The sequence below is a fragment of the Heterocephalus glaber genome, unplaced genomic scaffold (genome assembly GCF_053883595.1).
Source record: "Heterocephalus glaber isolate CG9 unplaced genomic scaffold, H.glaber_assembly_v1.0 deba00001586, whole genome shotgun sequence".
Lineage (NCBI taxonomy): Eukaryota > Metazoa > Chordata > Mammalia > Rodentia > Bathyergidae > Heterocephalus > Heterocephalus glaber.
Genome location: NW_028258364.1, coordinates 118,234 through 139,325, shown reverse-complemented (window position 1 = coordinate 139,325; position 21,092 = coordinate 118,234). Strand labels below are relative to the sequence as shown.

At 36.8% G+C, this 21,092-nt stretch overlaps 1 protein-coding gene across 1 annotated transcript in view; it reads left to right on the top strand.

Annotated features, from left to right (window-relative positions):
* Pde5a (phosphodiesterase 5A) overlaps positions 1-21,092 on the top strand; it is a 144,511-nt gene that overhangs the window by 67,305 nt on the left and 56,114 nt on the right. The window contains 2 exon segments of the mRNA XM_087193237.1: positions 5,326-5,434; positions 6,392-6,479. Coding sequence (XP_087049363.1) covers positions 5,326-5,434; positions 6,392-6,479 — 197 coding nt within the window.

Sequence of the window (21,092 nt, the reverse complement as noted above, 5' to 3'; positions counted from 1 at the left end):
GAGTGGTATAATTCCATACTAATTAACTTTATGCTCTTTATAAAAACAGGCTTAGCACATTTTAATTATAAAGGGACAGATACATAGAATTAATCTTTTAGCTCATCCCATTAGACAGCTTTTGTGCAGGAAAAGAAACCACAAAATGAAGAGAAAACCCACAGAATGGGGAAAATGTTTTACCAGCTATTCGTCAGACAAAGGATTAATACCTAGAATTATAAAGAACTCAAAAAAATCAAACCCCCAAATGTAAAGACCCAATCCAAAAACAGGCATTGAAATGAATAGACACTTCTCAGATGAAGAAGTAGAAACAGGAAATAAATGCATGAAAAAAATGTTCAACATCACTGATCACTTGAGAAATGCAAATTAAAACAACACTGAGATTCCATCTCAATCCAAAAAGAATAGCTATTACCAAGAAATCAACCAATAACAAATGCTGGTGAGGCTTTGAGGCAAAAGGAACACTTCTCTACTATTGGTAGAAGAGTAAATTGGTACAACTAATATGGGTGTCAGTATGGTGATTCCTCAAAAAAACTGAAAAAAATTGGTCATTAAGTAGAAATCAGACTGATTGTTTTTAAATTTAAATACCACCATCTACTAGCTATAGATCTTTGTGTAATTATTTAAACCTATGGAAGCTTCAATTACATCATCTGCAGTGGCAGAACTATAGTAATCACTGAATGAACCTAGTGCATATAAAATGCTTCAGAAAACTTCTCATTAAATGTTAGTTATTATTTCCGTGTTTCTGATGTATTCTACAATCTTTGGCCTAAAATGGTCCCTATGTAATTTTTAAAAATACCAATGCTTCTTTCTGAGTTTCCCATTCCTAATTCTTATCTTCCCAGGAATTCACTCTTATATTACATCATTGATACCCACCAGTATGCAGAAAACTTAGATGTCTGACTTGGCCCAAATTTTCCAAGAAGCAGATGTCAAGCCTGGTTTAAATGTGCAGAAATTTATCAGGAGAAAGAGCCTGTGAAAGTAAAAGGGCAGATATCTAGAAAAGGCCAGGAGAGCCAGGCCAATATGACAGCCTGACCCAGACTGCGGAGGGTTAGGGACAGGATGTGTAAAGGGTCTCAGATGCCTGAGAGTTCTAAGGAAAGTTTGGCAAGGCTGTTGGGAGGTCCTCTGGCCCAAATTTCCTGTCAATGGAGTCCTGAGTGCCCCCCCCCCCATACGAACAGCGCTACCTTGGTACTGCTGATGTGTTCTGTCTGTGTGTAGGAGCAGCCTGGGAGGTGTCACGTACTGCTGGGTTCCAGAGCATAGCAAGCAGAGACATGGTTCAGTTACACTTCCTGCAGTCGGAGCTCTGAGAGGCCACTGTAATACTCCTGTTATTTAAAAGATGACATCTATATTCATTGTATTGCACTGTCAAAATCTTCCATAGTCCTTCTTAGCCTAACGTTTTCAACATGAAGTCATCATTTTATTATTCCTGACACAATCAGTAACTGTTTAGTGTTTTCCAAATATGCATAGGACTCTTCCACTTTAATGTGTTTTATATTGCTTTTATTTTTCTGCCTGTTTTTTCCACCCTCCCTTCATTCGTGATGTTTTTCTTTCCTTTTTAAGTCTCAGCCATCCAGTCATGCATTTTTGCCATGCCACCTCTTCCCTAATCCATCCCATTGGGTGCTATGTGGCCATCTTCTCTACATGTGTGGCATTTGCATTGTTACCAGCTGGGTTTAACTGAATCATGCAAATCCAAAATAAAAATAACTTCAACAGGAATGCAGGGTTACTGTCTGCTGTGAAAGCCCAGAAGGAGGCAGCTCAGGGCTGGTGCTTCAGCTGTGTCACATAGGCTTCGGGGAACCAGGTAGCTTTGGGCTTCCCCACCTTGCATCCTAAGCCCTTCCCTTCAGGATCAAGGATGCAGCTCCAGCCATCATATCAATGTTTGAAATGGTAGAATGGAGAACAGGGAAACAGTAGGCAGAGAGCGTCTGTTAGCAGTCTCCTAGTAATATGTTTAGGAACAGTCAGACATATTGCCTCCTACAGCCTACTGGAACTCAGTCCTGCGGTGACAGTAAGCCATAAGGATGGCTGAGAAATCCAGTCAGTTTTTGTTCTCAGTGGCTCCTTGTCCAGACAAGGGGAGAAGGGAAGAGTTCTTGATGAACAGAGGACACCTATGCACTAGACTCTGCCCAGACAGTGCATGTGATGAGACATTGTGTTTCTCATTCGGCCACAGCTTTCTCCTAGATTGAAAGCTCCTGATGACAGTTACAGACCTGTGTATGTGAGCTTGCGTTACTCCCATGTAATGCTGAGAGGGCCTCTCAGAGGACAGATGTTCAAGCTGTTTTTATGGAGTGCAGGGATGAAGAAATTACCAACATTTCTTACAGAGGGAAAAATAAACATGTCAAACTCTCCTAAATTTAAAAAGCATTCTTCACTAAAGTAATCATCAGGAAAACTTAAAGCTTTCAGGTAATTAAAAAAGAAATTAGGTATCTGCTCATTAATAAGTAATTTTAGTACTTTTACTTCTCTCTGTCAACTCCCGTAAGTTTGAATTTATGCTCTCTGACAAGTTGTTTAAGCATTTTATGTTTTTTCTGGCTCCTGCTTTTAACATATGATGGGGATGAAAATAGTAACAGTTATTACTATTATTGTCACTTTTCAAGGGATTGATACAAAGGCATCTTCTCCAAAGTAGTACTTTTTCCAGTGGCCATGCCTTGATTTTCCCTATCTTTACTATAGCTTCTTATTTTCTGTCCCCGAGTCTGTTTAAAAAGTATTTGTAGTTTTGGATATCATTTTATTAACCTGAAACCTGCATTTACTCATAATCTCCTCTTGTGTATCATCCAGATAGTATGTAGGACACAGGACCCCGAGAGTGTGTTCTTAGGTCTGATGCACATGATGGTTTGTGTGCCTTTGCAGATTATCAGTATATTCTTGAGAAATATTCCATCTAATGTTCATTTAGTCATATGCTACTATTCTGTCATTTTCTCTACATTGTTTTCCACTTACACATAATCCTGGCCAGTGATGGGTACTGTTTGACCAAATTATACTCAAGCTAAAATAAATAGCAAAGAAAGAGAAACCAAAATATCTTGGCCAGGAATGAGGCCCAGACGTTAGAAATGTTTGTGGTATTGCTGGTGCCCAAGAATACAATATGAAACCAGTATCGGGAAGTAGTTTGGGTATGTTTAGTGTGAAGGAAAGAAGATAAGCAAAATATTGGAACTTTGAGAAGGCAAAACAAGTGGACATTTTTCCTGAGTCATAGATCTCATTTTAAAATATCTGCTGCTACAAGTCTTTGTACAAGTCTATTTCTTCAGTTAGTGATATTACAGTTAAGATGGGCACATTCTTTCTCTTGAAGTTGGTGCCATAACCTGACCCTCTGCCAAACTCATCCCCACCCCCAGAGAACACAGGGAGTTTTCTGATGAAAACATGTGCCCTATCCTGTTTCCCCTCCCAGAACTGACAGTGTGCCCTCTGACATTAGCTTTATACTTGTTGCTCAACCCAGTAAACAGAAGACTGGAAAAACTGGTGAAAATATTGTTCGTTCAAAAATTTGAGGAAGATGAGGTTTTTTTAATTCAATAAGTATATTGGTACATTTTAGGTATGCAATATGATGACATTCATCATTGGGAATTTGTACCTGTACATAATAAATATATCTTGATTCTTATTATTTTCCCCATTCCCTTGCCCTCCCTTCAACCTCTGCACCCCTTCCTATTTACAAAGACTTTGTTTCCATTTTTTCTTTTCTCATTTTTTCCTTTCCCTTCTTTCCTTTCTCCCATCCCCACTTCCCCTTCCCCTTCCCCTCTGGACCTTTTCTTCCTATTTCACGTTATCTGTTATACATTTTGATCCTCATTTACACTTTCAGTTTCTCACACCAAGGAAACTATTTGGTATTTACACGTGTGTCCTGTTTATTTCACTTAAGAGTATGGCCTCAAGGGCTGGGGTTTTAGCTCAGTGGTTCCGCCACCTGCCTCGAAAGTGCAAGGTCCTGAGTTCGATCCCTGGTACCAAAAAAAAACCTGAAGAGTATGGCCTCAAGGTCCATCCATTTAGCTATAAATGTCTCTATTTCACATTCTTTATGGCTGAGTAGTACTCCATTTTAAAATTTAAAAACAGTGTCATAAAAGATCTCAAAGTAGAAAAAATAATGTAGAGATGAAACTTAAATCATAGGGACTATGTTAAGGAAAAGGAGGAAAGAAAAAGACAGGGAACATGGAAAAAGACTCCCCTAGAGAAAAGAGCTTAGTAAAAATGTTCTAGGCCCGCTTTGTAATTCCTCTAGTCACAGAATGTGTTCAGGGTTGTTGTAATGCATAGATATACATAAAATAAATAATTGAGGAAGGAGAAGTGCTAGACCTTAGTGATTCTGTAATCTGATGAGAAAATAAGAATGGAGAGATATTCAATGAATTTCACATTAAATGACATTTACAAAGGTACAGATTGAGTATCCCTTATTTGAAATGCGTGGGGTTGGAAGTGTCATAGATTTTTTTATTTTTTTTTATGTTGTAATATTCACATAAACATAATGAGATATTTTGGGGATGGGACCCACATCTGAACACAAAATTCATTTATGTTTCATATACACCTCACACATAGAGCCTGAAAGTAATTTTATGCAATACTTTTAGCATGCCTTATTTCAGTTGCACCTCTCTGTAAAAGGGAAGGTGTAGAATTCTCTACTTGAGGCTTCATGTTAGTGTTAGTGTTCAAAAGTTTTGGATTTTGGATCTTTTCGTATCTTCAGATTATTCATTTTTATGTTATAGATGCTTAACCTATAATAAGATTACTAATGACATTTTTGTTTTAGATAGCTTAAAAATTGTGAGATTTTTGTCTTTTCAAAACATTTAAATTATAGTAACTACCAAAGTTGTAAGTCATCAGATGCATTTAAAGGTTCATGGTGCTGCATGCCTGTAATCCTAGCTACCTGGGAGGCTGATGCAGGAAGATCAAGAATTGCTTTGCCTGGGGAACTAAATGACTTAATGAGACCCTATCTCAAAATAAAAGTTTTTTTAAAGGCTGTGAAGGTAGCTCAGTGCCAGGCCCCTGGGTTCAATCCTCAGTATTAGAAAGCAAAACAAAGCTGTGTTTTCCAACTATGATACAGTTTTTATGCTATAAGTTAAGACTGGTGTTCTTTCTTTTTCATCATTTATTTAACTGTTTGCTTGAGTTTACTCGTTGCACAGAAGGAACTCATATCTGTTGTTTCCACAGGGAATGTGATGCAAACAACATCAATTACATGTATGCTCAGTATGTCAAAAACACTATGGAACCACTTAATATCCCAGATGTCAGCAAGGACAAAAGGTTTCTCTGGACAGTAAGTAACCCGATTTGGGCCTTGGAGCTGAAAGGCTGTTTTCCCATCAGACCTGTACATACAGCTGCTCTGCAGCTGAAGGACCAGCTCTAGAAATGATGACTGGGGGCAATCTGTGCTTTCCTGATCTAATGAAGGGGAATAGAATAGCTAATAACATGCTGTTGGGAGCTACAATTGAGTATTTTTCTCTGTACTTCTTCCAGTTTTTAAATGTGTATTAATCAACTATTATATACCAGTTGTGAAATAACTTAACTATTACCTACATAATGTCTTTGGCAGTCCTTCAATAGTATTGCTGGAGTTTTTTATTTTATCTAAAAAATTAAGTTTCATTTGGTTTGAACTTACATATCTACCATAGTGACTGTGAGAAAATGGGTAGCTGTTTTCCTTCATAGTGAAACAATGAAGATGTCTTCCTCAGACCCTGAAAACACAGAATTCTAGTATTTTCCTTCATCTTATTTCAGAAAAGCATTGCTCTTTGAAGCAGCTGCCTTGATCTTGCTCTTGCATATCAGGGCACCTTTTTCCCACTTTGCCAGTGTGGGCAGCAGACCCAGTGGTATTACCAAAGAAGAACAGGTTTGTTGTACATAGTTTCCTAGGTGGCTTGATGCTTTTGGATTCTGCCAGTTTTGTTAAATAGAAGCATCTACTTCACTGTTATAGTAGATACTGAATAAATATTTTCACTGAATATTACTATAAGCTACTTGGGAAGTTTAAAATAAAAAAAAATCTGGAATATTATTTTTAATAAAGTAGGCTGATTGCTTCATATTGTGCTTACATGAACTAACTTATGATTTGGTCATTTTCTATACTCCTATTTTATATCTAACTAACAAGAGGCGAAGATATTAGGTTCAGATGTACCATATAGATAATATGGCATCTAGACAAATCAGTGTCTATCTTTTTAGCTGTTTTGTTTTTGTTTTTGTTTAGAATGAAAACATGGGAAATGTAAACCAGCAGTGCATTAGAAGTTTGCTTTGTACACCTATAAAAAATGGAAAGAAGAATAAAGTCATAGGTAAAGCCTTTCCATTGACCTATACTCGGTGCTTACTTCAAAACAACGTATCTCCAGATACTTCTTTCTCTCAAATGTAATTTTAAAGAATAAAATGTATGAGAAAAAATGAAAATAGAATGATAAAAGAATTTTGACATAATTTTGTGTTGATAAAGCCAGCTGACATTTGTTAGAATATTATTTTTGTATTTGCACTGTGTATTTTATCATTATTATAATTCAATTTCACAAGAATTTTGTAAAAGTGATAGGTTTTAATTGAGTAGATGAAATGAGACATCAAGTTGATAATGTGCTTCAGTGTCTTCCTTTTTTTAATTGTTTTTAAATATGTGGTTTCGAATATCACATTCATTTATTCATTCAGTAAATATTTATTGACTGCACTGCTTTAGGCACTTGGGATAAATCAGTGAGCAAAGTAAAAGTCCCTGCCCTCAAGATCTTACATGTTTATATCCAGGTTAGAGAAAAACATTAACTTCAGGAATGGTGGAATAATACAATCTCAAAAAATGGAATGTGTCTTAGTTACTTTTCTTTCATTGCTGAGACAAAATACCCAACAATCAAAATTAAAGGGGAAAAGATTTATTTAGCACATAGTTTGTAGAGGGTTCAGTCCATAATCAGCTGGCACCACGGAAGGGTAACAGGGGAGCAATGGTTCATAGCAATAGAAGACAGCAAAAGCAACAAAAGAACTTAATAGCATCTTTCTGCCCCTTATATCCTATACAGATTACTTAGGGTGGGTAGCATTCACACCCTCAATCCTAGAGCCCTTGAGCCTAGCATTGTACTAGGCATGAGGCTTTGGGGGATATCAAGACACATAACAGAAGGTTTCCAATTATCAGTATATTTGTAAGGCAGGACATATGTGATTGTGAAAATAAGTCTAACCTGTTTATGTTCTCCCAAGAACCTGGAAGTAAAGAAAAGATAAGTGCCTTCTAAAGATTGTAATTTGTCTATGCACAGTGGTGGACACCTGTAGTCCCAGCACTGTGGAGACTGAGACAGGAGGATCACCTCAAGTTCAAGGCCATCCTGGGATACATAGTGAGGTTAAGCCTGGCCTAAACTACATAGCAAGACCCTGTCTCCAAAAACAAAATCCCTAAAGATTAAATTTTAAAAGTAAAACTCTAACGAAGCAACACTTAGCTATATAAAATTACATTAAAAGGTCTGAATAGTTTTCAGGTGAGAAGATTTGGCTGATTTTACTAAAGAAGAGTATCAGATAGAGGAAAGGACAAGTAATATCATTTATGAAAAATTTTTTTTCAATGTGTAACTTTATTATCATTCACTAAACACACATATATACAAAAATTAAAATTATTCAAAGGAAAGCAATGCAAGGGAAAAAACTAATAACATTCAAATGTATAGAACTCAACCAAAGCAAAACTGAAAAGTACTTGAACATTTTTCCATATAATTTAAAAAAAAAATCTCAAGCATTAACAAGACATCAAAGGATGTAATTTGTTTTAGAAAGATTTTCAAAACTAATATTGAACAAATAGTGGTCTGGAAAAAAGTTCTAATTAGCTAGTAGACTCCACATAGGCAAATTTTTTTAAATTTAAATTTCAATACAGTCATGTGACACGTGGTGGAACTATAATCCGAGATATGTTATTAGGCAATTTCATCCGTGTGTATCACAAAGTACCACACAGAGTGCCAACTTCTAAGTACAAACTGAGAAGGTATACATCAATCATCTGTGATGGCCCCTTGATATTATCCAAATATGCAGTTAAACACAAGATGCATGAGGCTGCCATTGGAATAGCAGCACACTTTTACAGTAAACTCTTTTACATAAGGAGGATTATGCTCTAAAGGATGAAAAGCACAGCATGTTATGATAAGTACATAAAACAGTAACAGTCATTAATCATACTATCAAGTACTGTGTACTGTACATAGTTGTATGTGCTTCTTCTGGAAATGTACCCTTCTCTCATTTGATCTCAGTGACTCTTCCTTCCCAACCTACTGATGAGATCCAGCCTAGCCTCTATCTAATCTCTTCCTATACTTTTATTTATTTATTTATTTACTTATTTATTTATTTTTTGTATTAAATTCTTTTGTTGGTACATTATAGGTATACAACACAATTACATTTCTCATTGGGAATTGTACCTTTATATAATGCATCTTGGTTCTTATTTTTTCCCCATTCTTAGCCCTCCCTTCACGCCCTCCACCCTTCCCTATTTACAAAGACTTTATTTCCATTTTTTCCATTTCTCGTCATTTTTTCCTTTCCCCTATGCCTCCCACTACCCCTACCCCTTTGGACCTTTTCTTCCTATTTTACATTATTGATTATTCATTCCAATAATTGGTACATTTTAGGTATACAATATAATGACATTCATCATTGGAAATTTGCGCCTTTACATAGTCTCTCCTGGTTCTTATTTTTCACCCTTGCCCAGCCCTCCCTTCAACCCCTCCAGTCCTCCCCATTTACAAAGATTTTGTTCCTGTTTTTCCATTTTCTCATATTAATCCCATTCCCTTCTATCCTTTCCCCTAGCCCTCCCACTTCCTTCCCCTTTGCCCTTTTTCTTCCTATTTCACATTACCTATTATACATTTAGTCCTTATTTACACTTTCAGTTTTTCACACCAGAGAAACTATTCGGTATTTGCACATGTATGTCCTATTTATTTCACTTAAGAGTATTGCTTCAATGTGCATCCACCTAGCTATAAATGTCTCTAATTTCTCATTTTTTATGGCTGAGTAGTACTCGATTTTATAAAAAAACCCCACATTTTCTTTATCCAGTCACCAGTTGATAGGCATTTGGGCTGTTTCCAAGTTTTAGCTATTACAAACTGCACTGCTATGAACATGGGTGCACATATATCACTGTGGTATGATTCTTTTAATTCTTTGGGGAAGATCCCCAGCAGTGGAATAGTGGGGTCAAATGGGATTTCCAGTCCTGGGTCTTTGAGGTATCTCCATACTGATTTCCACAGTGGTTGCACCAGTCTACACTCCCACCAGCAGTGGAGCAGTGTTCCTCTTTCCCCACAGCCCCACCAGCATTTGTTATTGGTCGATTTCATGATAGCAGCCATTCTTTATGGAGTGAAGTGGAATCTCAACATTGTTTTCATTTGCATCTCTCGAATAACCAGTGATACTGAACATTTTTTCATGTATTTATTTGCTATTTCTACTTCTTTGTCTGAGAAATGTCTGTTCATTTCAGATGCCCATTTTTGGATTGGGTCTTTAAATTTGGGAGGTCTGATCTTTTTAAGTTCTTTATAGATTCGAGATAGTAAACCTTTGTATGAGGAAGAGCAGGTGAAGATATTTTCCCACATTGTGGGTTGTCTCTTCACACTGCTGGTGGTTTCTCTTGCTGTACAGAAGCCTTTTAATAAGAAGAGATCCCATTTGTTGATTGTTTGTGCTAGTTCACAGGCAACTGAGGTTTTGTTCATAAAATCTTTTCCTACACCGATGTCTTCAAGGGTTCTACCCAACCTCTGTTCCAACTGGTTCAGAGTTTCTATTTCAATATTGAGATCTTTAATCCATTTTGATTTTAGTTTAGTGCATGGTGAGAGATATAGGTCTAGTTTTAATCTTTGGCAAGTTGAAGCCAAATTTATCCAGCACCATTTATTAAAGAGGCTATCTTTCCTCCAGTGAGGGTGTTTGGCTCCTTTGTCAAAGATGAGATGGCTGACTGTGTCTGGCGTTGTTTCTGCATCTTTTAATCTGTTCCACTGGTCCTCAAGTCTGTTTCTTTGCCAGTACCATGCTGTTTTTATCACAGTAGCTTTGTAGTAGAGTTGCAGGTTGGGGATTGTGATACCCCCTGCCATGTCTCTGTTACCTAGAATTGCTTTTGCTATTCTGGGTCTCTTCTTGCTCCAAATGAATTTTTGGATTGTTTTCTGGAGGTCTATGAAGTATGCTGCTGGGATCTCAATTGGAATTGCATTAAATCTCCATAGCAGTTTTGGAAGTATGGCCATTTTCACTATATTAAACCTTCCTACCCAGGAACAGGGGATGTCTGTCCATTTTCTGATATCCTCTTCAATCTCTCTTTTCAGAGTGCCATAGTTTTCAGAGAAGAGGTCTTTGATTTCTTTAGTTAGGATGATTCCTAGGTATTTCAGGTTTTTGGATGCTATTGTGAAAGGAATTATTTGCCCTATGTCTCTCTCAGTGAGTCTGTTGTTCCTGTAGAGGAAAGCTATTGATTTTTGTGTGTTGACCTTGTAACCAGCTACTTGACTGAATTTGGTTATTAAGTCTAGAAGACTTTTGGTGGAGTTCTTGGGGTCTTCTATATAGAGTATCATGTCAGCTGCAAATAATGACAATTTGACTTCTTCATTACCTATCATTATTCCTTTTATTTCTTTCTCTTGTCTAATTGCCGTGGCTAATGTTTCCAGAACTATATTGAACAAAAGTGGTGATAGTGGACATCCTTGTCTTGCTCCTGATTTGAGTGTGAAGGATTTCAGTTTTTGACCATTTAGTATAATATTGGCTGTTGGCTTTTCATAGATGGCTTCTATCCGTTTGAGGTAGAGACCATCTATTCCAATTTTTTGTAGGGTTTTATCATAAATGCATGTTGGATTTTGTCAAATGCTTTTTCTGCATCTATGGAGATAATCATATCGTTTTTGTCCTTGGCTCTATTGATATAGTGTATTACATTGATTGATTTGCGTATATTGAACCATCCCTGCATCCCTGGGATGAATCCCACTTGATCAGGGTGTATGATCTTCTTGATGATCTTCTGCATTCTGTTTGCCAGTATCTTATTAAGGATTTTTGCATCTATGTTCATTAGTGAGATTGGCCTATAGTTCTCCTTTTTGGTTGGGTCTTTCTCTGCTTTGGGGATCCAGGTGATGCTTGCTTCCAGGAATGAATTTGGGGGTATTGCTTCCCTTTCAATTTCATTGAAGAGTTTAAACAGTAGTGGCAGCAGTTCCTCTCTAAATGTCTTGTAGAATTCAGCAGTGAAGCCATCAGGGCCTGGGCTTTTCTTAGTTGATAAGTTTTTAATTACATTTTCAATTTCATTGGTTGATATTGGTTGTTCAGAAGTTTTAGGTCTTCTTCGTTCAACTTTGGTAATTCATATGTATCTGGGAATCTGTCCATTTCTTCTGTGTCGTCCATCTTATTGGCATATAGGTTCTGGAAGTAGGTATTGATGATCCTCTGGATTTCTGCTGGGTCTGTTGTAATTTCACCCTTTTCATTCCTATTTGCATGGATTTGGGCCTTTTTTTTCTTTTTTCTGATAAGGTTGACTAAAGGTTTGACAATTCTGTTGATTTTTTCGAAGAAGCAACTCTTGGTATCATTGATTTTTTTATATCGTTCTCTTAGTCTCCATTGCATTGATTTCTCCTCTGATCTTTATAATTTCCTCCCTTGTGTGAGCTTTGGGGTTGTCCTGCTCTCCTTTTTCTAGAAGCTTGAGGTTCAGCATCAGGTTGTTTAATTGGGCTCATTCTGTTTTCCTAATGTGTATATTCACTGCTATGTATTTCCCTCATAAAACTGCTTTCACTGTGTCCCATAGATTCTGATATGTTGTATTGACATTGTCATTTAATTGAAGGAACTGTCTGATTGCTTCTTTAATTTCCTCTGTGACCCATTGGTTATTCAGAAGTATGTTGTTCAATTTCCACGTGTTTATGAAATTTTTTGAGTTTCTTTTGCTGTGGATCTCCAATTTCATTGCACTATGGTCTGATAATATACAGGGAATAACTTCAATTCCTTTGCACTTACTTAAACATGTTCTATGTGTGAGTATGTGGTCTATTTTGAAGAATGACCCAAGTGCAGCTGAGAAGAATGTGTATTCTGATTTTGTGGGGTGGAAGACTCTGTAAACATCTGTAAAGTTCATTTGTTCAAGAGTTTGATTGAGTTCTAGTATTTCATTACTTATTTTCAGTCTAGTTGATCTATCTATTTGTGACAGTGGGGTGTTGAGGTCCCCCACTACAATTGTATTAGTGCATATATGACTTTTCATGTCCGTTAGTATTTGTTTTATATAGTTGGGTGCACTAGTGTTTGTGCATAGATATTTATGATTGTCATCTCTTCCTCTCAGATTCTTCCCTTTACAAGGATGTAGGGTCCTTCTTCGTCTCTCTTAATCAGTGTTGGTTTGAAATCTACTTGATCTGCCAAGAGGATAGCTGCTCCTGCTTTTTTTCAGGTTCCTGTTGCATAGAATATTGTTCTACCCTTTAACTTTCAGTCTATGAGTTTCCTTTTGAATTAAGTGTGTTTCTTGTATGCAGCATATTGTTGGATTTTGCTTCTTGACCCATTCTGCCAGTCTATTTCTTTTGATTGGTGAATTGAGACCATTAACATTGATGGTTAAAACTGCAATGTATTGACTTATCATTGCCATGACTTTTTCTTTTTGTTGGGTTCTCCCCCTTTACATTTAATTTCTTGTCATGCCAGATGGGTTCATTCTGCTTTACTTCCTGGGGTTGTGTTCCTCAATGTCTGTTCCTAGGATATTGTGTAAAATTCTTTGCAGTGCTGGTTTGGTATTCACGAAGTTCCTAAGGTGCTCTTGGTCATGAAAGTATCTTATTTCTCCATCCATTTTGAAAGATAGTTTTGCAGGGCACATCAATCTGGGTTGGAGGTTGTTTTCTTTTAGGGCTTGGAATATGTCACTCCAAGCTCTTCTTGCCTTGATGGTTTGTGTGGAGAAGTCTGCTGTGATTCTGATGGGCTTTCCTTTGTATGTGATTTGTTTCTTTTCTCTGACTGCTTGGAGAACTTTGTTCTTCTGTTGTGTTGCTGGAATCTTAACAATTATATGCCTATGTGTAGATTGTTTTTGATCAAGGCTATTGGGATTCCTATATGGCTCACTTATCTGTATGTCAAGCTCTTTTCCCCTGCTTGGGAAGTTTTCTGCCATTATTTCTGTGAAAAGATTTTTTATGTCATCTGCACTCTCTCCTGTTTCTTCATTAAGCCCAATCAGTCTTATGCTATTCTTTTTTGCATCATCTAGCAGCTGCTGGATTGATTTCTCATGTTCCCTTATAATTTTGAAGCAATTTTTCTTTTCCTGGTCACTAATTGCAATCTTATCTTCTATATCTGAAATTCTGTCCTCACACTGGCTCATTCTGCTGTGTAGACTTTCAGTGGAGTTTTTCATGTCCTGCAAATCTATTTGCATCTGTTTTATGGATTCCTTTTGTTTCTTATGTTGGGATTCCATCATGTTCCTCAGCTCCTCTCTAGATTTATTAATCATGTCTTGCACTAAGGGCACAATTTCTCCTGTTATCTGAGAAATTATTTCTGATTTCATTTTTTCTAGATCTCCTTTTGTTGCCAGTTCAGTGGGTTCAGGTGATTGAGTATCAGAGTGTTCCATGTCATTTCCCTTTGGGGTTGCTGTCGGTGATCTGGAAGTCTGGTTTTGAGACTTATTTACGTGTTTTCTCATTTCGACTGGGGCGGGGGGCTGTTAGCGCCTGCACGGATTACCTCCTCTGAGCTGGGTTAGGTGGGATAGGGGCCGGGAGCAGCGGTAGGGATGGTGACCCAAAAGCCCTTTCCTGTGGGCTGGGAGCAGCTGGAGGGATGGTGGCCGGGAAACCCCTTCCTCTGGACCAGGAGCAGTGGGATGGTTGTTCAGAAGCCCCTCCCACTGGGCCTCGAGCGGTGGGAGGGATGGTGGCCCGGAAGTCCCTTCCTCTGGCCCAGGAGCAGCGGGACAGGAGGTGGCCCAAAAGCCCTTTCCTCTGGGCTGGGAGCAGCGGGAGGGATGGTGACTGGGAAGCCCTTTCCTCTGGACCAGGAGCAGTGGGATGATGGCTCAGAAGCCCCTACCTCTGGGCCAGGAACAGTGGGACTCAATATCTTGGTCTGGTGGTCTGGTGTCCTCTGCGTCTTTGTAATGTGTAATCAGGTGGCTGCCTGTCTGCAGTGGGGTGATTCAGTGTCTTCTGTGTGACTCAGGACCTCGGTAGGGCATGCACAGACCTGCCTGTCTGCAGTGGGCTGATCGGAGTGTTCAGAGGGACTGGGGACCTCGGTAGGGTGTGGACAGACCTGCCTGTCTGCAGCTGGGTAATTCGTCGTCTTCTGCCTCTTCCTATACTTTTAAACATAATCTATATATGGATTCTTTCCAGGTTCCCGCCTGTAACTCTGATCTCTCCCCTTCCCCTCCTGCCACCCCTACGCTTTTGAGCCTTTTCTCTGTATTTCAAAGTATCCATTATTCATTTTAATCATTTTAATCCTTAATTACACTTTCAGTTTCTCACACTAGAAAAACTATTCAGTATTTGCATATGTGTGTCCTATTTATTTCACTTAAGAGGATGGCCTCAATATGCATCTATTTAGCTATAAATGTCTCTAGTTTCTCATACTTTATGGCTGAGTAGTACTCCATTTTATTAAAAAACCCCACATCTTCTTTATCCATTTTCCAGTTGATGGGCACTTGGGTTGTTTCCAAGCTTTAGCTATTACAAACTGAGTCACTATAAACATGCGTGCACATATATCGCTGTGGTATGAATCTTTTAATTCTTTTGGGAAGATACCCAGCAGGGGAATAGCTGGGTCAAATGAGACCTCTAACCCTAGTTCTTTGAGGTATCTCCATACTGATTTCCATAGTGGTTGCACCAGTCTGCACTCCCACCAACAATGGAGAAGGGTTCCTTTCTCCCCACACCCCCTCCAGCATTTGTTATTGGATGATTTCTTGATAGCAGCCATTCTTTCTGGGGTGAGGTGGAATCTCAGTGTTGTTTTCATCTGCATCTCTCGAATAACCAGTGATGTTGAACACCCAAAGCTCGTACAAGAGAGGAAATTATAAAGATCAGAGCAGAAATCAATGCAATGGAGACTAAGAGAGTGATACAAAAAATCAATGAATCAAAGAGTTGGTTTTTCGAAAGAATAAATAAAATCGATAAATCCTTACCCAACCTTACCAAATAAAGGAAAGAAAAGGCTCAAACCCATGCAATTAAGAATGAAAAAATTGAAGTCACAACAGACCCAGCAGAAATCCAGAGCATCATCAGTACCTCCTTTGAGAACCTCTACTCTTAATAAAATGGAAAACACAGAAGAAATGGACAGATTCCTAGATACATATGAATTGCCAAAGTTAAATAAAGAAGATATAGAAATTCCAAACACCCCAGTTACAATGAGTGAAATTGAAAATGTATTAAAAAAATTTACCAGCAAAGAAAAGCCCAGGTCCTGACGGCTTCACTGCTGAATTCTACAAGACATTTAAACAAGAACTATCACCATTACTCTTTAAACTCATCAAGGAAATTGAAAGAGAAGCAAGGCTTCCAAATTCATTCCTGGAAGCAAGTATTACTTTGATTCCAAAACCTGGGAAAGACCCAACCCCAAAAGAGAACTACAGGCCAATCTCCCTAATGAACATAGATGCAAAAATCCTCAACAAGATACTGGCAAACAGCATACAGAGCATCATCAAGAAGATGATACACCTTGACCAAGTCGGATTTATCCCAGGGATACAAGGATGGTTCAATATTTGTAAATCAATAAATGTAATACACTATATTAACAGAGTCAAGGACAAAAACCATATGATCATCTCAATAGACACAGAAAAGGCATTTGACAAAATCCAACACCTATTCATGATAAAAACCCTTTAGAAATTTGGAATAGAAGGCCTTTATCTTGACCTCATTAAGGCTATCTATAAAAAGCCAACAGCCAACATCATACTAAATGGTCAAAAACTGAAAACTTTTACACTAAAATCAGAAACAAGACAAGGATGCCCACTATCACCACTCATGAAAAATTTTTTAAAGCTACAGATATTAAAAGTGCTTATCCAAGTTCTGAGGGAGAGGAAAACTTTTTGGTTAATGTGGAGAAAGATGCAGAGAGTTTTATCAGTGTGCACTGTGAATTCTGACCACATGGCAAGCCATTTCTTGGGTGCAGATCGATGCAGCAGGTTGTAGGCAGTAATTTTTCAACATACCAGTCCCTGTGCTGATATACATTCTTATTGTGAAATGGATACATTGGCTTAATGCCATTGAACATTGCATGAATCCACCATCTCTTGCTCTTCTTTCGGGCACGCCAGCTTGACTTCCCTTGTTCGGATTATTTTTCTTTCCGATATAGGGCAGCTCATGGGAAGAGAATGCATTATTCATATACTTCAAGTGTATTGTTGCTTAGAAGTAGTTTCCTATAGTGAACTGGACTTAAGGCCTTGAGCTGCAGGAACACATGCTGTTGTTCCAGTGATAACAGTTCTTGTACATTAATATTATTCTGGTTTTATAAGTCAGCATTGTCAACTTAGTCACTGTCAGTCCCCAGAGGGGTGGATATGTCCTCAGCATACCAATCTAGTTTCTTAGCCTACCAGGCTGAGGGTCAAATCCCATGCTTGGTGATTTGCATGTGGTAACCCCTTTAAGATGCTTGCAGGCCAACTCTTCTGGGCTGTGTGGTCCACTGCGCTCTTCTATAGTGCCTAGAGAAAAAAAGTAAGCTCGCCTCTAAAATTATCACCAATCAGCTCTAAAATAAGCAATAAAAGAAAAAGGTGCCTTCTAGTATGATACCAAAGGAAAGTCTTATTGTTTCTTATAAAATTTTATTTCCTGGGGGAAATCAAAGGCAAAGCACATTATGCTATGTTTTTTTAAAAATGCTTTTTCATATAAGTGTAAAGATTTATACAAGCTAACTAAATGAAAATGTGAAGTTGTACTACAGAAGACATGTGATGTTTACTAGTAAGTTGTCATAAGAAGATAGAATGGCAACTTACTACGTGAAGTCATCTCTTCAGTTGTCCTCAGTATTGTCTCTTTGGCATAATAACAGGATGGGAAATCACTGGGGAAAATTATACTCAGGCTCTTTTATCACTGTATTTATATGGTAAATGTGGACAAATTCAAGGAAATGAAGAAAGCACTGGACTGAACATAGGACTCACAGCATGATGTTTCCTTTACTCTAGATAATTGCATGTAATTACTATGGGAACATTACCCTTCTCTGTGCAATTAATAACCTTTCTGATCTGTTCAAAATTCACATTCCATGAACCTATAACTGTTTCAGACAAAGGAGCAAAAAAACTAATTGAAATAATCAGACTTCTCTTAGCATATATTTTGTGTCACTCTACTTGATAACAGAGCCAAATATTTCTTTGTGAAAAGACAAATTCTGTGCAAGTTAAAAGAAAGGAAAAAAAATGGTTTCCAGAATGCATTTGTGGGGCCAGGAGAAGAGTTCAAGTTAGCCAAACATCAGAGGGAAAATTTTCCAGTGTTCCTTGCTATAAGTATGACAAAAGTAAGAATTTGAATTCTGGACTATACTTACATACCCACAGATGCAGGATGGAAAGTATCGATATTGTGAATAATTTGTCTTAACATTATCACAGGCCAGATTCCACTCTTACATAATTCTAATAGAGAATCCCCATAGAGTTACATGCAGAAAGACAGAAAAGCCCGTGTGGTTTTTGTGATCTTCTTCCTTCCTCCTCATTTTTTTATTACTGACATTTAGATGAATTATAGACATTGGAACATCATGGAGCCTGTTGTATCCTCAGATTTATTCCCTGAGGTATTGTTTCACAGTAACAAATGTTTTCTCAGTACTCTGCCTAATACAGTGTTTCCACTACCACTTTGCTTCCAGTACTGTGAAGGAAAAAGTTTCCTCATTCAATATTCATTTGTTTTAACCAATGATTTCCCCTATTTACTAGGCTAACAATGCCTTTTTCTTGTATCATGTTTACCAGAAATTTTGATGCCTATTTTCCATACCAATTTCAGGACATATTTTGAAGAAATTGATCTCATTCTCAGCCATCCCCCCAAGTATGTTTAGAATGTCTCCTCTTTAAGTAGCTTACATTTCTGTCTCCTTATTAGTAAAATAAGTCTAAAAAATAAAAATTATGCTGTGGTATGATACAGTGTTTGAGAGAGAAGTATGAGAGAAAAATATGAGAGATAAATCTTTTTATTACTGAGTATGTGTTCTAAACTGGTAACAATGCTAACTGTGTCTCATCTACACCATAAGAAGACTGTATTTTAGATTTCCACAATGAATTTTATAAGTCTTCTATATGATCATGCACCACATGGTGATATTTCAGTTAACAGTGGACTACTTTTACAATGATGAGCCCTTAAGATTATATTGCCTAGCAGCATTGTAGCCATCTAAATTTGTTGAAATATATTCTATGATGGAATACCTGATAATGCACACTGGAGATATTTATCCCTGTTCTGAGTCCTAACTTGTCCTACTGGCCTATTTGCATTGCTCAGGCACCTGCATCATTCTGAGGCTCCAAAAACACCTTATTTTAGTTCATTTCTATCAATAAAATGTGGGACGCAGGCATGCCTACAGGATGATTTTTGTAAGCATCAATAAATCTTTGAATTACTTGTCAGGCCATATCATCTTATCTTGCTCTGTAAATTATTTTGGCTTTGCTTAGTAAATTACTCAGGTGTGAACCTTAGATAAGTATTTGGAGAGGTAATCTTCTCGTCTATGTGTTACAGTACAATTCCAAGGCATAAATATTCGGTCATATAAATTTAAATTTGACTTCTGCAGCATTCTGTTCTTTATATAAAGTTATTTTCACTAGCAATATCACTGTTTATTAGCTTACAAAATATTTGCAAAGATTTTCCCAATGAAAGTGTAATTAAATCATTCATTGTTTTCTACAGTGCACATTGTTTGTATTACTGAAAGTATCCACATTTTTTTCCTTGTTAAAGAATTGTAAATTATACTTAGTTATAGTAAGTGCCAGAAAATAAAACTGTAGGGAACAATAGCAATTGGAAGAAAACAAAACCAAGAAGTGATAGCCTAAAATTGTAAGAGTGAAAATCTACATAGTAAAGTAAACAAAGTTTAAAATTTCTTTAATTGGTTAAGGAAATAGAAAAACAAGGAAAACTTCATAGTAGCAATAGAAAACAAAGAAGCATATGTACACTGGACCAGAAACATTGAGACGCTTCTGAAAAATGTGCCATTTCTAAGAACATATCTGATACAAAATGGGAAAAACAGGGATGACAGAATTTAAAATAAAAACATAATATAAAGGGTCATTTTACCTTGATTATAATTAAAACTCACAGAGGAAAATATAATTGTCATGAATTCTCCTAATAAACTAGTATTGACATGTGAAAACCAAACCTATTAAAAACTACAAGAAGAAATGGACAGAACTTTAGCTATAGTCATAATGGACCCTTTGGTGTACTTCTCACAGAGTGTTAAAGGATAGGAAAAATAAGAAAATATTATCATTGATTAATATAGAGAATATAATAGATTCATTTGCCTTTTGTAGATTGACCTTTATATTTCATAATTTTAATAATACAAATTATTTTCAAATAGCCATCCAAAATTTAAAACTACAAATGACATTACACATATACAACACAAAATAATTTCTGAAAAGTAGAATGAGTCACAGTGATTCTCATGGATCACAATGCATCAAAATTGGAAATATATAATAAAAGCAGTCATTGGAAGGAAGAAACTCACTTGCAATCTGAAGAACTTTCTCTTAATTTACAAAGAAGGAATCAAAAGTCAATAGTACAATTTTGTAAAAGTAATAGTTGCAGCACTACAATTTAAATACTCAAGCCACATGGTCAAAGCTATACTCAGAGGGATATATATATATATATATATATATATATATTTCATTATAATTAATCGAGAAATAATGAAATTTTAGCTAAGCTCTCAGCTGAAGAAATTCCAAAAACATCACCCTTCTCTTTCCAGTGCTTTATGCTGCCTCTCCAAAATAAATAAATAGGAAGAAGGAAAGCAAAAGAATGAAATTGAAATAATAAATTTTTTAAATGGGAAAAGATAGTTAAACAAGATAGAGGAAGTTTAACAATAGTAAACTTATAACAGATAATTAGGGTAAGAGAGACTCAGGAACAGGAGTAAGAGAGGGACTATAACCACAGATGAAGAAGAAATCATAAATGAATTTAGATAATGCAGTGTACCAAGTAGGTAATATTCTTTGGTGAAATGGAAGATATTTTACAAAGATTGATGATAACCAATATTAATTGGAGTTTAAAATTTCTCATGGAAGTAATTGAGAAAGTTATATAAAAGTTGCTTTTAAAAAGCTATTGCTCAGGAAAAAAAAAATAAAGCTATTGCTCATAGGAAATTCTAACTGAAGCAATGAAAGGAGATGAAATAAAGGGAGTTGCGGAAAAGGAGGAGTCAAAATAAAATAACTTACAAATGATATGCTTGTTAAATGGATAATTCCAAGAGAATTGATTGAAATACCTGTTTAATATGACAGTACTTTTTAAAGGGCTCAAATTTATTAAAGATAAATAACTTAAATATATGTCAAGAAAATTTGTTAGAAAATAGTAGTGTCAAAATATCCTATTCACTAAAGT